The 15,412-nt window shown below is 40.8% G+C and overlaps 1 protein-coding gene across 3 annotated transcripts in view; it reads right to left on the reverse strand.

The window, feature by feature from the left end:
• LOC147606006 (uncharacterized) overlaps positions 1 to 15,412 on the reverse strand; it is a 93,151-nt gene that overhangs the window by 1,791 nt on the left and 75,948 nt on the right. For 2 of the 3 annotated variants that reach the window (XM_086792952.1, XM_086792954.1), the window contains 8 exons: positions 14,212 to 14,338; positions 13,896 to 14,023; positions 13,595 to 13,661; positions 13,349 to 13,438; positions 13,146 to 13,208; positions 12,875 to 12,973; positions 12,386 to 12,487; positions 12,203 to 12,298 (listed from right to left, as the gene is read on the reverse strand). In XM_086792952.1, coding sequence (XP_086649078.1) covers positions 12,203 to 12,298; positions 12,386 to 12,487; positions 12,875 to 12,973; positions 13,146 to 13,208; positions 13,349 to 13,438; positions 13,595 to 13,661; positions 13,896 to 14,023; positions 14,212 to 14,338 — 772 coding nt within the window. The remainder of the gene's footprint in view (positions 1 to 12,202; positions 12,299 to 12,385; positions 12,488 to 12,874; positions 12,974 to 13,145; positions 13,209 to 13,348; positions 13,439 to 13,594; positions 13,662 to 13,895; positions 14,024 to 14,211; positions 14,339 to 15,412) is intronic. The other variant, XM_086792953.1, reaches the window with a different exon arrangement.

The following is a 15,412-nucleotide window of genomic DNA, read 5'->3' on the forward strand; positions in this document are numbered from 1 at the left end:
AAAGATCTTGTTATGTACTGGTCTAGCTGTCTTACCCCACAAATCACTAGAAAAGAATGCTAGCTTCAAGGCCCTATATGAACAAAAGAATTTCAGATAAAGAAAGTAGCTTTTGCAATCATTCTTTGTGACAGAAGAGAATAAAACCTTAAGACAGTACTCCTCGGCACATTGTCGGCTGTCTTGCTTTTACAAAACAAATGACAAATTTATTATTGATAGATCCTATATTTGATCTTTAGTCTGTGCAAGTTAATCTGCTTCTGCTTCCACATCAAGTGGTGAGGCCAGAACAGCTGGTGTAACAGTTGCACAACGGCTTCTGGTTCTGAACTGCTCGTGACCCCTTCCAAATTGCATGAACCATAAATAGGAAACTTATTGAGTAGGCTTCATCCACTTCATGAAAAAGCTGATAATTACTTATTCGTGCCTACTTTTCAAACCCCCCCAACATCCCCCCCCCACCCCTCCCCTTGGTTCTGATAAGTGTAGTTCAATGTGCACCACTGAGAACCCAAAAAGCAAGGAAAAGCACAAAAAGAAATAAATCCAAAAAGAAAACGGGACATGCCATGTTCACATTTTACGCACCATCTATAACTTTACCAATCATATTTAACTGCTTTTGACATGGCACATGCACTCTCTCCCGAGTGTGACATGCACATGCTTCTACCCATCGGCCAGCTCAGAGGTAAGCACATGGCCAGATTCAGTGTTTGTACGGACTGTTGTGCAAATTCATTACAATATTGTCCATGCGCCCAATGAGCAGCCAAGTGTGGACAATAATTCGGTTAGTGTGAACACACTTAGTCGGACATTATTATTAGGGTTGGTAGGGTTGGTAGCCAACTCACCAACATTAGACACTAGAAATATGATTCTAGGCCTTAGTCATTTTCATTCATTGATCAGTCAATCATTATTGAGTCATTGAAAACTCAAGAGTAGTGCTGTCATTGAGTATCTCTATTCAATGGCCAAGAACGCCAATGTTGAGTAGGTTTAGAGAACATAAGCAACTCTTATCCAAGAATCAGTTGCCATTACCACACACCTTCCAATTTTAGGTCGAAGTAATGATGATAGAATACTCCATAGCACTCCCAACTGAAATCAATGTTTCAGTCCAACTTTAGGTCAAAGTAATGATGATAGAATACTCCATAGCACTCCTGGCTGAAATGAGGGTCTCAAATGAATTAGGATTTGGGTTTTGTAGGATTAGGATTTCAACTTTTCGAAGATTTGTCCACGATAGAATTGCTCAAAACCCTTACCATCATGAAGAAATCCATGAGAGAGTAGCAAATTAGGTCAATCCAAGGCTAGAAAGCTGTAATAATAGACCATGTATAAGCTCCATCATAAAAGAGAACCACCAAGGAGCAAGCATGAGAGAGTATAGACTGATTTTAAGAGTTAAAACTCCAATAATGCCTCTCTTGAAGAAGGCACCTATTTCATGAGGAAGGAGGGAGAGAGGAATAACATTCAACGCTCAATGGCTTCTATAAATCGGGAATCATCAAAATCGGTCCCCATATGATGACATCTTGGAGTTTATAGAAAGCATCAATTTCAAATTTCGACCATTTAAACGCAGCTCGTTTCCTGGTAAGTGAAAAATGGCGAGGTAATCATTGCAAAGTGAAAAATGAACCTTTTGTGGTACGAGCGTCAACCAAGAAAAATGTGTATCTCATGAATAGATATGAGTTCTAGCTGATCCTTAAAGGCTTGGATCTTTGTAGGATTCCATTCGCACGCCATCTTTAAGCGCTATGTATCCAAGATAGTGAATCTCTGAAAGAAAGAATGCCATTGATCATAAGCATATGTTTCCTCAACTTTTCAAAGATCTCAAGTGTATCTTATGCTCTTCCTCATTCTTCGATGACACCAAGATATCATCGAAGAAGACACCTGTAAAAGCTCTATGATTTTTGAAATTCGGTCCATCATTCGATTCAAAGTTGCCGGAGCATTTGTGAGACTAAATGGCATGATGAATATTCATTGAGACCAAAAGATGTGCGAAAAGTTGTTTTGTGTATATCTTCAGGCATCACTCTCACTTGATGGTAGCCGCTCTTGAGATCATTGCAACTAAAGCATTATGAACCATCCAATTTGTCTAAGATATCACTGATACTTGGTTGTTATCTTATTTAGTGCCATGTAATCCACACATATACGAAATGAACAACCTTCTTCTCCACGAGAAGAACGGGTGAGCAAAATGGCCAAGAGCTTGATCACACTAAACCCTTCTCTAAGAGTTCACCAACTTGCTTTATTATCTCCTCTTGTTGGCAAGCACTTACAAGATACGCCAACCTATTAGGTGGTGACATACAAAGTACCAAATCAATGTGGCAATCCTTGTTGGAATTTGGGGACTCGTGTGTGTGTGTCCCCTCTTCAATGTCAATCCCATGATTGTGTGTGTGTTAACAGCCCCATTGCAGTCTTATCTTTCGACCCATACAAATATCCTACTCTAATAAGTGAATGCCACATGGCACACACATTTCTCCACTTGTAACAGTATGTTCACTGACTCTTATAAGTAAATGCCACATGGCACACCTTCTTTATCCACTTATAAGAGTGTGTTCACACACTACTAGATCAATAACTCTTCTAAAGCATTATACTTGGAGAGTGAACGCACTTCTATCAATCAATCACATCATTCTCTCTCTCTCTCTCTCTCTCTCTCTCTCTCTCTCTCTCTCTCTACATGTGCACACACTCACACCATGGATCTCTTTGATCCTCCATAGCTTAGGCTTGTACCTGTGCAAACTCAAACCTACAATTGGTATCAAAACCAATTGTAGGTTTCTCTAACTATAACGTTTCACCCTCTCACCCATTCGTCTCCCTCTTCTCTCACCTGGCTGCACCACATCAACGCCCACCTACGCCAGCTGTGCAGCACCGTACACTCACTTTTGTCACTGGTCCATCTCGCACATCCACTGCTCGCCACCGCCTTCTGCTCTTGCTGTTGCACCTGCAGCGCTGCACGGCTCTATCTCCGCCCACCTACACTAGCCCATCTTCGCGTGTGCGCCTTTGCATGAATAGCAGCCACATCAGCTATAGTCGTCGCCATCAGGGCTGCCCGTCGTCATCCAGCTCCTACGCCCATCCCTTGTCCAAGATCACCTTTGCCGTACATACGAGGTGATTGATTCCCCTTCTTTTTGGTCCAACCAATTGCACTTTTGCATATGTTTTTGGCAAAGTTGGGAGGCAAAAATTGTGCATAAAACTTGCTCTACATTCAGCCCATGTGGGCATGGACTGAAATCCCCAACCTCACATATCCAACCTATTGGCCCTCGGCATAGACATAAGTCCCTTGCCATGAGATGCTGGTCCACTTGACCCTTGGCATAGGCATAGTCCCTATCATAAGGCTTTATGTCCACTATGGAGCTTGCCCATAGGTCCAAAGCTCATCCAGAGGTCAAAAGTGCAGAGAATGCCCAAATGGTAACAAGCACCCAATGCTGCAAATCAAGTCTAGCCCTTCATGCAAACCCATGGTCATCCTACAGTGAGTCACCTTCTCCCTGTTACATTATTGGCTCTCTATGGTCTATTGGGAACGCCGGGCCGACCATTGTGCCATGCTTGCAATTAGTATCGTGAGTGATATCATAATAAATACTACATTGTAAGATGCGATTGGCATATGCTTGCGGGTCTATGCTATGTATGCTGTGATTGGGTGATGCCATGTGTACGCATGCTAGTGTTGTTGATATTGGTGTTTGATTGCCTCACCTAACATGTTGACTTGTTGAGTATAGGTGATGAGTAGGAGGATGCCGAATGAGGTGTTGCACAGGTATGAGTGTGCAAGGGTCACTGAACGAGGTGTTGCACGCGCGAGGGTCATCGAACGAGGTGTCGCGCGGGTTTTGTCATGTGCATGGGCGTTTACATCGCCTCGACATTTATGAGTTATACTTCATTATTTTTGATTGGCCGCGTGCCATTTATTTGTACTCGAATATTTATGTACACCGATGTGCACGGGTGTATTGCGTGTGAGCTAGAGCTTCACTATTATTTTTGGTACACACTAGATGTGTGTGAACATCCTCTAGAAGGATTGGTCATCTTTGTAAAAAGTAAAGAGCCCTATTTTTGGCAAAAGCTTCACGTTGGCTCAAGGGCTATTTTGGTAATACAACATTAAAAATACTCATGTCGTGGAAGGAGCCAGCACGCATGAGGAGAAGATTTAACCCAACCCTTTGTTGATGGTGATGTCGTCTAAGTTCTGTTTTCAAGTCTATGGTTTTATCTCATGTTTATTTTCATATCCATACTTAATACGTTTGAATCTTTTATTTATATGGAGTTGATGACTAATTCTTGATTTATATGAGCACTTGTGGTACTTTGATTCTCTTGTGTGACAAAGATCCTGACAGTGGTATCAGAGCCAACCACACTCAAAGAGAAGGCATAAATCTCAAGACTTGATGGAGAAATTGGACAAAAGCATTACATGAAGGGCAAAGACTTTGTATAAGGTGGAAAGAAAAAAAACAAAGGATTAAACCTTGTATGGTTTGGCAAGGCAATTATGACATGCATAAACCACTCACACGAAGCCTAAAAACCATGCCTACGTGAAGAAAAGTGGTTTTTTGAAGCAAACCATCTCACCCCGATCCGACCGTACGTATCTGATCAGCATCAGGCAAAACTCAAGCACCTTTTCTCTGATTTTGAAGAGCCTTAGCATCAGAGATGTCTATAATGGATGGCCGACTGCTCTCCTTCTCTCCCACATTGCGCTGCGCTGATTTATGTGAGGAAATTGGGTCTAAAAAGCTTAATCAAGCTTAAGACTTAAGTATATAAGATTTGCTGAATTAAAATTTTCTTGCTAAGGCTCTCCTCAACGCCTTGAGGGAAAAAAATTTAATTGTCAAAGCTCCCGAAAATTCATTTTGCAATTTCGAACAATTCAAAGGCTTCAACAAATTCTCCGCGGCCGAGCAAGTGTGTGTGGTTTCCAATCTCTCTCGACAGTATTGTCCGGGAGAATACGAGTATCATCGGTGCGCTCGAATCTCGAATCGATTGACTCTTTGCAAATTTCGGGTTCAAAGATAAGTTTTATCATCATTTATCATCTTTTGCTAAATTATTTCTATCATTAATTAATCAATCTCTCTATCTCTAGACTTCATTACTTCTGTTAAAATGAATCCATAACCCCCAATTGTGGAGGAGCAATTGCTAGCTCTTCAAGCTCAGATTTTAGAGGAGAGGAAAAAGAGAGAGAAGTTAGAGAGGAAGTTGAGAAAGAGGAGTAGAGGGACGGAGTCTGATTCGGGTGATGAGATCCGACGTACGGTGGAACCTACCCTTAGAGCCCAGGAGTCTAGAAAGGAAAAGAAGATTAGTCAGAAGGCCTTTTCCTTCCAAAATTATGACGGGAAGAAGGACACCAAGCTAGTTCTCTCTTGGCTCAGTCAGTTAGATGACTACTTTTTCGAGAAAGACTTCTCTGAAAAAGATAAAGTCAAATGTGCTGCTAATCATCTTATTGAAGGAGCTGCGCTGTGGTGGAATGCTACCAAGACACGCCATCATAATCCTCGTACTTGGAAAGAATTCCAGAAGGCAATTAAGAAAAACTTTTTGCCACCACAATACAAGGCCAAGAGTAGACATCAGTGGGATGGCTTGCGTCAGTTGGAGAAAGAAACCATTCAAATGTATGCAGACAAATTTTGGCAGGTTCTCCTACAACTCAAAGCCATTGAGAAAGTGCATGAGAAGGACCAAAAGAGGAAGTTTATAGCGGGTCTGAAACCTCACATTAGGGCCGAAGTGAACATGTTCCATCCGCATTCTCTCAGTTCAACAATCTCTTTAGCTATTAACTGTGAGAGGAAGAATAATATTCCGAAGGAGAATCGTGTTACCAAGAAGTCTCATCCCTTTAAATCTCAAAGCATGTTTCTTCATCTAAACCTTTTGATAGGACTCATGGATGGCGCCGCAACTTTGGTCGGTTCAAAAACAAAGAAAGCAACGAATCGGAAAACAAGAAGACCGACAATCTTCCGAGGACAAACAAAGAGGAGCCCAAGCGTCGAATCCGGTGTTTCAAATGTAACAAGGAAGGCCATGTGGCATTTGAGTGCCTGGAGAAGAAAAAGAATACACCGAAAGCTAGTGTCAACATGATTGAGCAAGAGGACGACAATGACTATCTGCCCGAGCAAGAGGATAACTCCGAAGACGAAGATCACTCAGACCCAAGAGGTAAGCCTAAATCTTCACGGGCTAAGTCTAAATCTACACGGCCACATGATTTTATTTCTGAAAAGATGGTAAAGGCACTTAATCTTGAAATCACTCCATCTCGTTATAAGATTAAGTCTGCTTTTCAAAACCAGAAATATAACTGCACCAAAGAAGTAAGGAATTTAACAATATCACTTTCACCTTATGAGGAAAAACGAACTTTTTTGGTTGCACCACTGCAAGGCATAGATGTAATACTTTGCATGCCATGGCAGCCCCAATACAATCCATATATTGATTACGACATGCATTCCTTGTATTTCATGTTCAATGATCAACATTTGTGTCTTAGGGAAATGATGGAAGACAGGACTGCACCTTTTCTTAGCCACACCTAGGCTAAGAGAGCACTGAGTAAAAGAGAGAAGACGTTTCTCATCTTTGTGAATGAGATTACTACTCATGAACCACCTTCCAAGGACACCTCGCATGATTCCTTCCTTTCTCAGTTTTTCGATTGTTTTCTTGATGACCTACCCCCTGGCTTGCCTAGCTCCAGACCAGAGGATCATAAGATTGACCTTATCCCTGGCAGTATACCTCCTTGCAAGGCACCTTATAAAGTGAACTAGATTGAGCAAAAAGAAATCCAGAGACAGATAGAAGACCTTTTAGAGAGGAAACTGATCAGGCCTAGTAGTTCACCCTACGGAGCTCCAGTTCTAGTCAAAAAGAAGAATGGAACCTACCATCTATGCATTGACTATAGAGCCCTAAATAAAATCACTATCAAAAACACATATCCTATTCCTCCAGTGAACGATCTTGTTGATAGATTGCGAGGAGCAAAGGTATTTAGTAAAATAGACTTGAAATCCGGATACCACCAAGTGAGGATGGTAGAGAAAGATATATACAAGACTGCTTTTAGGACACAAACGGGTCATTATGAGTTCTTAGCGATGCCCGTTGGACTCACTAATGCTCCGGCTACTTTTGGCCGCATGATGAACCGCATCTTCCTCAAATATCACAACTTTGTGGTAGTTTTCTTCGATGATATTCTTGTATTCAGTGATAGTGTTGCTGAGCATGAGAAACATCTGGAGATAGTGTTTAATCTCTTAAAAGAGAATGAGTTGTATCTCAATCCTGAGAAAAGCTCTTTCTTTCAGACAGAGATTGAATACCTTGGTCACATTGTTTTTGCTGATGGTATTCATGTGGACCCCAAAAAGATAGAGACTATAGTGACTTGGCCGAGACCCAAAGATATTCATGAACTCCGATCATTTCTTGGTTTGTGCAGTTACTATAGACGTTTTGTGAAGAACTTTGCTTCCATTTCTCATTATCTGACTTTTCTTTTAAAGAAAGCAAACAAGTATGTGTGGACTAATAAACAAGAAAAATCTTTTAATGCTTTAAAAGAAGCACTCACTAAAGCACCAGTTCTGCAATTACCAGACTTTGCTAGACCTTTCTTTATTGTTGTAACTGATGCTAGTGGTACAGGCATAGGAGCAGTATTAATGCAAGATGGTCACCCCATAGCATTTGAGAGTAGGAAACTCAGACCCCCCCGAGTGCAAGTACAGCACTTATGACAAAGAATTGATTGCCGTAGTCCATGCCCTAAAGATTTGAAAACATTATTTGATGGGATCAGAATTCATCATTAAAACAGACCAGTAGAGTATCAAGCACCTGCTTACCCAGCCTTTGATATCTGACCGACACATCAAATGGATTGCTTTTATTCAAAGTTTCCAGCCCACTATTCTCTACTAGCCTAGAAAAGAGAATGTAGTCGCTGATGCCCTTAGTCGACGGCCTAGTGTTCATCACATCACAGCTGTAGATAACTCGATTTTTGATGCTATGAAAGACTCTTATAACCAAGACGCGGACTTTTTAGACACTTGGACCAAAATAAGAGATAATGGATAGACTCCCCACTCAAATTACTCTTATCATGATGGGTATCTCTTCTTTCAGAGGAGATTATGCATCACGAGACCTTTTAGACAGTCTGTTATGAAGGAGTTGCACCAACCCCCATATGCAAGGCATAGAGGAGTATCCTCTACTTTACATACCATTGCCCAAGACTTTCATTGGCCATCTATAAAGAAAGATATAGCCGAGCTTATGGCTGAATACATTACTTGCCAGAAGATTAAAAGCTATAAGGGAAAAACTCAAGGATTACTTATGCCACTCCCAATTCCCAATGAACCATGGGAGCAGATTTCAATGGATTTTATCATCACTGGTTTTCCACTTACTCCTAATCAGAATGACATGATTTGGACAGTAGATAGATTTAGCAAACAGGCTCATTTCATTGCATGTAAAAAGAAATTGACTGCTCATCAAGCTGCTCATTTATTTTTAAAGCACATATTTGTGCATCATGGTTTGCCTAAAGTCATTGTGTCATATAGAGATTCTAAATTTTGTAGCGATTTTTGGAGAACATTGTTTGATAATTTAGGCACAAAATTAGATTTCTCTACTGCTTTTCATCCTGAATCCAATGGCCAGACTGAAGTGACCAATAGTACTATCCTGGACCTTCTTAGAACCTATGTTTCATCACAGCCTAGGCAATGAGATAAATATTTATATATTCTCCAATTTGCCTACAATAACACTTCTCACTCTGTCACTAAGAAGCCACCGTTTAAGATAGTGTATGGAAAGACCCTTCCCACTCGATGACTCATCTTTCTCGCACTATAGAAGTTGCTGATGAACTTACTAGATACTTTAACTCTATTCATGATCAAGTTAAAGAGGCTATTAGAAAAGCTCAGGAAAAGTATGTAAAACAAGCCAATAAGAAAAGGAAACCCATGACTTTTGAAGGAGGAGACCATGTACTTTTGAGGATAGAAAAGAGGAGACTTAAGAGTGTAGAAAAAAATCCTGTTGTCAAACTAGCACCTAGATTCTACAGTCCTTTCAAGATAGTAGACAAAATCAATGACCTCACTCATAGACTAGATCTTCCGTCCCATTGGAGGATTCATAACTCCTTTCACATTAGTCTATTGAGACCCTTTAAAGGACCAATCCCTAATCATCCTGTTTACGAAGAACCTCCAAAGCTAGTTCATAATGAAGAGCAATTAGTACCTGATGCTATTATTGACCATGAGCAAACTACTACAAGAACTGGCACTGTTTATAATAGATATCTTTTAACCTTCAAGAACCATCCGAGAGAAGATGCTCATTGGATGCCCGAGCGGTTTTTCCGCACACGTCTTGACTTAATCCACTCCTATCAAACACGCAACTGAGATCAGTTGCTAACCCGAGCAAGAGAGATCTTACATTATTGGCCCTCTATGGTCTATTGGGGACGCTTGTCCGACCATCGTGCCATGCTTGCAATTAGTATCGTGAGTGATATCATAATAAATACTACATTGTAAGATGCGATTGGCATATGCTTTGCAGGTCTATGTATGCTGTGATTAGGTGATGCCATGTATACGCATGCTAGTGTTGTTGATATTGGTGTTTGATTGCCTCACCTAACATGTTGACTTGTTGAGTATAGGTGATGAGTACGAGGATGCCGAACGAGACGTCGTACTTGTGCGAGGGTTACCGAATGAGGTGTCGCACAGGTATGAGTGTGCAAGGATCACCGAACGAGGTGTCGCGTGGGTTTTGTCATGTGCATAGGCGTTTACATCGCCTCGACATTTATGAGTTATACTTCATTATTTTTGGTTGGCCGCGTGTTATTTATTTGTACTCGAATATTTATATACACCGATGTGCACAGGTGTATTGCGTGTGAACTAAAGCTTCACTATTATTTTTGGTACACACTAGATATGTGTGAATATCCTCTAGAAGGATTGTTCACTTTTGTAAAAAGTAAAGAGTCCTATTTTTGGCAAAAGCTTCACGTTGGCTCAAGGGCTATTTTGGTAATACAACATTAAAAATACTCATGTCGTGGAAAGAGCCAGCACGCATGAGGGGGAGATTTAACCCAACCCTTTGTTGATGGTGATGTCGTCTAAGTTCTGTTTTCAAGTCTATGGTTTTATCTCATGTTTATTTTCATATCCATGCTTAATACGTTTGAATCTTTTATTTGTATGGAGTTGATGACTAATTCTTGATTTATACGAGCACTTGTGGTACTTTGATTCTCTTGTGTGGTTAAGATCTTGACACTCCCCAAAGTCTACTCCCACAACATGCATCGGTCATGAAAAGAGTCTATCATGGCTATGTATTAAACCCCATTTTGGGTTAACTTCCTGCTCTCCGCTACGTATGAGGGCAAGCAATAAGTTTCAAGTAATCTTTATAATAAAGCTAGCCATGTCCATGCTCACCTAGTTTGTTAAGTTATGAGTTTAGAGCTCACGACCACTTGAACTGCCACACACTGCTTTTGCTCACTTTCCAAAAACCAAAACAATAACCTGGGGACAAAGGTGTTAATTGCTGATTTTTTGCTGTATTGTAAAATTTCAATCCTAATCTAAGATTGAACCCTAGCCTTCGTATTTGAACGTTTCTGAAATATCTCCCAATAATGGCCTGGGATAGTGGTGGTGGTAGTGTAAGGGGGTGAAGTGGGTCTCAATGCCACTGATACCACCTAAATGAGTGGTCGATGCGAACTGCTGGTTGCAGATCTAAGAGGAAGAAAGGGGGTGGGGTTAGGTTGGTTTGCTGAGTGGGTTGATTTTGCTGCTGCTGCTGGCAAAGGTGGGCAAATTGAACACTGATCTGGAGAGCTTCCTGGGGTGGCAGTAGTGCAAGAGGGAGAGCATACACAATTACCACTACTGTGCGGGATATAATCAGCAAAACAAGCGCTGGCTGAATTCTGCGTCCAAGTTGCCTGCTGGAGAGCAGGCTGCTTATCTCAATTCGATCAATTGTCAGGGACTGAATTGCTAATTTCTTCAACGCCATTCTTGAACACAAGGACTTGCTTGATGTTTGCTAGTCTCCAGTCCCCTTTAAATGCAATCAATGAATAGTTAATAGCGGGCAGCTGGTCGATCAGCAAACACTGATCTTTTAATGCTTTTTAATTTACTTTGGACATGCCCATTGCTATCCACTCAGAACATGCCTTATGCATCCACGTACATTACCCTGGAAGCCTCTCAAGCAAGCAGCCCAATGACCAAGGTTATGTTCTGACCTGCTTTTACTTATTTTTAAGCCAACTTTTGGATGTTGAAGCACAATAAGCAGGCAAGAAGATATTGTCCTGTCTTATTTTATAACGTGCATTGAATTAAAGATCTGAAAATATGAGTTCCTCCCCAAGAACAAGATTGAATTTTTTCTTTAATTGATTGATTGAACCTATGATATACCTAGCTTGGTACTTGCGAGTGTCCCTGCCTAGTATGGTAAATACAATCTGCGAAATAAAAATTGCCCTAAGGTTCTTCTGATCCATACAGTGTGCTTGCATACCATTTATATTTGTTGTCTTTAAAGTGCTTAATTTAATTGCTTGAGTGGATTATGCTGTGTTGTAGTAAGATCTGGAGCATACTTATTCTTGGGAGGCACCAACTCTTACAAAAACCTCATCAATAACACCTCATGCACTGTGCAGACTGTCAATTGGATTGAAATTGTATTTTTCGACAATAGAATAGAGCCTCTCTCTTTCACTTGCCCATGCCCCACGTCCCTACGTCCTAGTTGCCTTCTACAACCCTAGCACATTTGTTGCAAGCCTCACACTCACATTCAAAGGGATCCTGTATGGTCCTTGAATGCCTCAACCTGGAAGAACTTATCTGAAATCTTTCCTTGTAATGTCAAAACCAATAAAGAGCTACAAGTCAAATGCCCAAAGCAAAAAAATATTTTACCAAAGACACAACGTTCAAAATCTTACCGTCTTATCAATGTATGAGTTCACTGCACTGACTAAATTTAGGAGGGAAAGCAGGGCACCACCTGTATCAATATTATCTTCTAGTCTTGCTTGAACCTGTCATAGTTCACAAGTAAAATTTCACGTAACGTAAGCTCGTAAGTTGTAGAAAGACACTATTACAAGCAAAAGCAATATGCCTACTTCAGATTCAGCTCCTTGTAAAGCATTTTGCAGTTTTTTTTCTTCTTCGCCTAGCCTCTGAGGGCCCTCAAATCCTTTTGAATATGTGTTTCCATCCATCCCCTGCAGAGAACAAAAGAAATAAATCTACCTACATAGTAAGTATAATTATAATTTATATCTACTTAACCAAAATGTAAGTATAGTAATAAAGCAACTGTAGGTAGCCGCTCTTGAGATCATTGCAACTAAAGCATGATGAACCATCCAATTTGTCTAAGATATCACTGATCCTTGGTTGTTATTTTATTTAGTGCCATGTAATCCACACATACGAAATGAACAATCCTTCTTGTCCACAAGCATGTAGCCTAGTGGTAAAAAGGTTTTGTGTTCCAGGATAAGGACCTGGGTTCCATATTTAGAAACCTAGACCCACTCAAAGCAATATAACTCAATAATGATATATATCTGAGCCTCCCTCCCAAAATAAGTAAAAAAGCAACTCACTGCTTTTCTTAGATAGTTTTTTACTATCTTAAAGAAACTTTGCAAGTCCCTCTCTTTTGTAATTGCCTCCTTCATTACAGATTCACTGAAGTTTAATGGCTGCAAATCCACAAAAAGATATGCAGGATCAAGCTTGCAACATATCAGAAACCTTAAAGAGTTTTTGACACGTCTACTGAATCATATAAGACATCTTCAAGCATAATAAGCTATAACACCTTCAAAAAACCCCTCTCTAATTAGCCTTCTAGTGTAAGCCTTAATTGTGCACCTTGTCCCAAGCCTGGTAGACAAACAACAGCCTCAATTGCCTTGGTGTATAAGTCTTCAATGCCTAAACACAAGGTATCATGGCTCAAAAGCTCATCATGGTCAACTTCAATATTCAAATTGTTTTACAACAAACTAGGTAAGACCAGACTAATTAAGTAGTAATACTAGGATAGGCTGAGGAGTACTTGAGACTAAGCGTACCTCTTTGATGGTGATAAAGTTCTTTAGGGATTTTGACATCTTTAAACCCTCAATGGAGAGATGCCCAGAATGTAGAAAAAAGTTCACCCACTGCCAACAACATAATACAAAATGGGCTATTCATTTGAATAGAGGAGTGGGTAGCAGTATTCTGCCATACTGTCTCCAGAGAAGTCTGAGGAGCACCGGATCTAACATTCGCACTCCCACCAACAGCATATGTAGCTTACTTAAGATTTTTCATACCTGTGAGCAACCGTGATATGCTTCTGCTTGGGCTAACTCATTGTCATGGTGTGGGAACATCAGATCTCTGGCAACGATTGATAAGAGCAATCAGACATTGAGCAGCAAAACTTGAAACAGAAGAAGTGAACATAACGGCCCATGCCTCATCATTGCCCATCCATACAGCATGTGTGTCTCAACAAGTTTGAGAAGACCAACTTAGCTTATCACACAGAAAAAGACAACATGAAAGCACTGCTCTGGCTTGCTTAAGAAGGTAGATAGTTTCCAAGCTTGTGACCTCTACATAGATACTTACTGCCCACCAGAGTGAATGTCCATAACTGATCCAATAACATCTGAAGCCATTGCAGAACATTCAATGTGCCAACCTGGGCGGCCTTGTCCCCAAGGTGAATCCCAAAATGGCTCCCCAGCCTTACTTGCCTACAGCACATTCAGTTGAGTAGACCAATTATTTGTCCCAGAAGAATACCACTCTAGCATAAAACAACAGGCATGGTGATTCTTATAAAGCTCCATGCGCTCCCTACCCATAGCTAAAAAACATTACTCTAAAGAGCACAATCATTCAGAGAACATCAAGCCCTTCATTAAAAAAACAACTGCAATACCTTCCAGAGAGCAAAATCAATGTTATTCTTCTTTTCCTTCGTCTGGAAATCCGACTCACTTTCAGAAGCTAGGCCCAAACTTCCAACAGCCCATGGATTGAGCTTTCCATAAGTGTGACCAGCATCCCTAAATAACAGCACTAGCCAGGTCAGCTATAGCTTTTTAGTGCCTGAAGAAACACAAACTCATGGAAAGGATCTCGGTGATGGTTGCACAATTTTTGTTAGCCACAAAGATCAGAAGTCTGTATTCAAAACTTCTTGCTTTGAACAATAAATACAAGCTCAGACCTTACTCAAATTAGTAGATTAGGGCAAGGCAAACGAGGGCTACTATCAGTCTAAGGCCAAATCAAACACCCATCAAGCAAAGCAAACAGTGATGTGCATTGTAGATCAATCCATGAATAAGGGCATTGCAAAAAGCCGAGGCAACACATCAATGAGTGCACGAAAAGACAAGACAAGGAGAAGAAAAAAGAATCTAGTTTTGCACTGGACTCTTCTAGTGCTCCTACACGCAAAGCTGATGATTCGGCAAACTGTGTGCAAGATGATTGGGTTTTTTTGGTTTGCAATTATGATGCATCACAAGAGCACTTGTCACCCAACGTTAATGAGAAATAGGTTATATGGTATTTTGAAAGTGGAGCCTCCAGACACATGACCTCCAAGGGGGATTTGTTTAATTCATTGAGGAATCCCCCATAAGGCAATAAAGTCACATGTGCAAATAACTCTTTTATCCTATCAAAGGCATTGGTGAGATCACACTCACAACTGCAGATAGTTCAAACCTCTACATTTCAGATGTACTTTATGTATCGAGGATAAAGAAGAATCTATTGTCAGTCTTCTCTAATGCCAAAAGAGGTCATGTGGTTAACTTTGAGGATGACAGATGCACAGTGAGAGATAGAGAGAAAGACTATGTGATAGTCGCTTCTCGGACTTTGTACCGTGGTCTGTATCACTTGGACTCATTTGACAAGACAGCCCAGGATGCATGTTTGGCCGTTCTTCTCCTCCTGCCATGCAAGAGGCAGAGTTATAGCATGCCAAATTTGGGCATGTGAATTTTGGCAGGCTATTGTTGCCACAAAGGCATCAAATGGTGCAAGATATCTCCATGTGGAGCTACCACCTAGACATGTATGTGAAGGGTGCATTTTAGGCACAGGAATGCTTTCCCAAAGGATGG

The sequence above is a fragment of the Cibotium barometz genome, chromosome 58, assembly GCF_041138505.1.
Source record: "Cibotium barometz isolate CiBa-2024 chromosome 58, ASM4113850v1, whole genome shotgun sequence".
Lineage (NCBI taxonomy): Eukaryota > Viridiplantae > Streptophyta > Polypodiopsida > Cyatheales > Cibotiaceae > Cibotium > Cibotium barometz.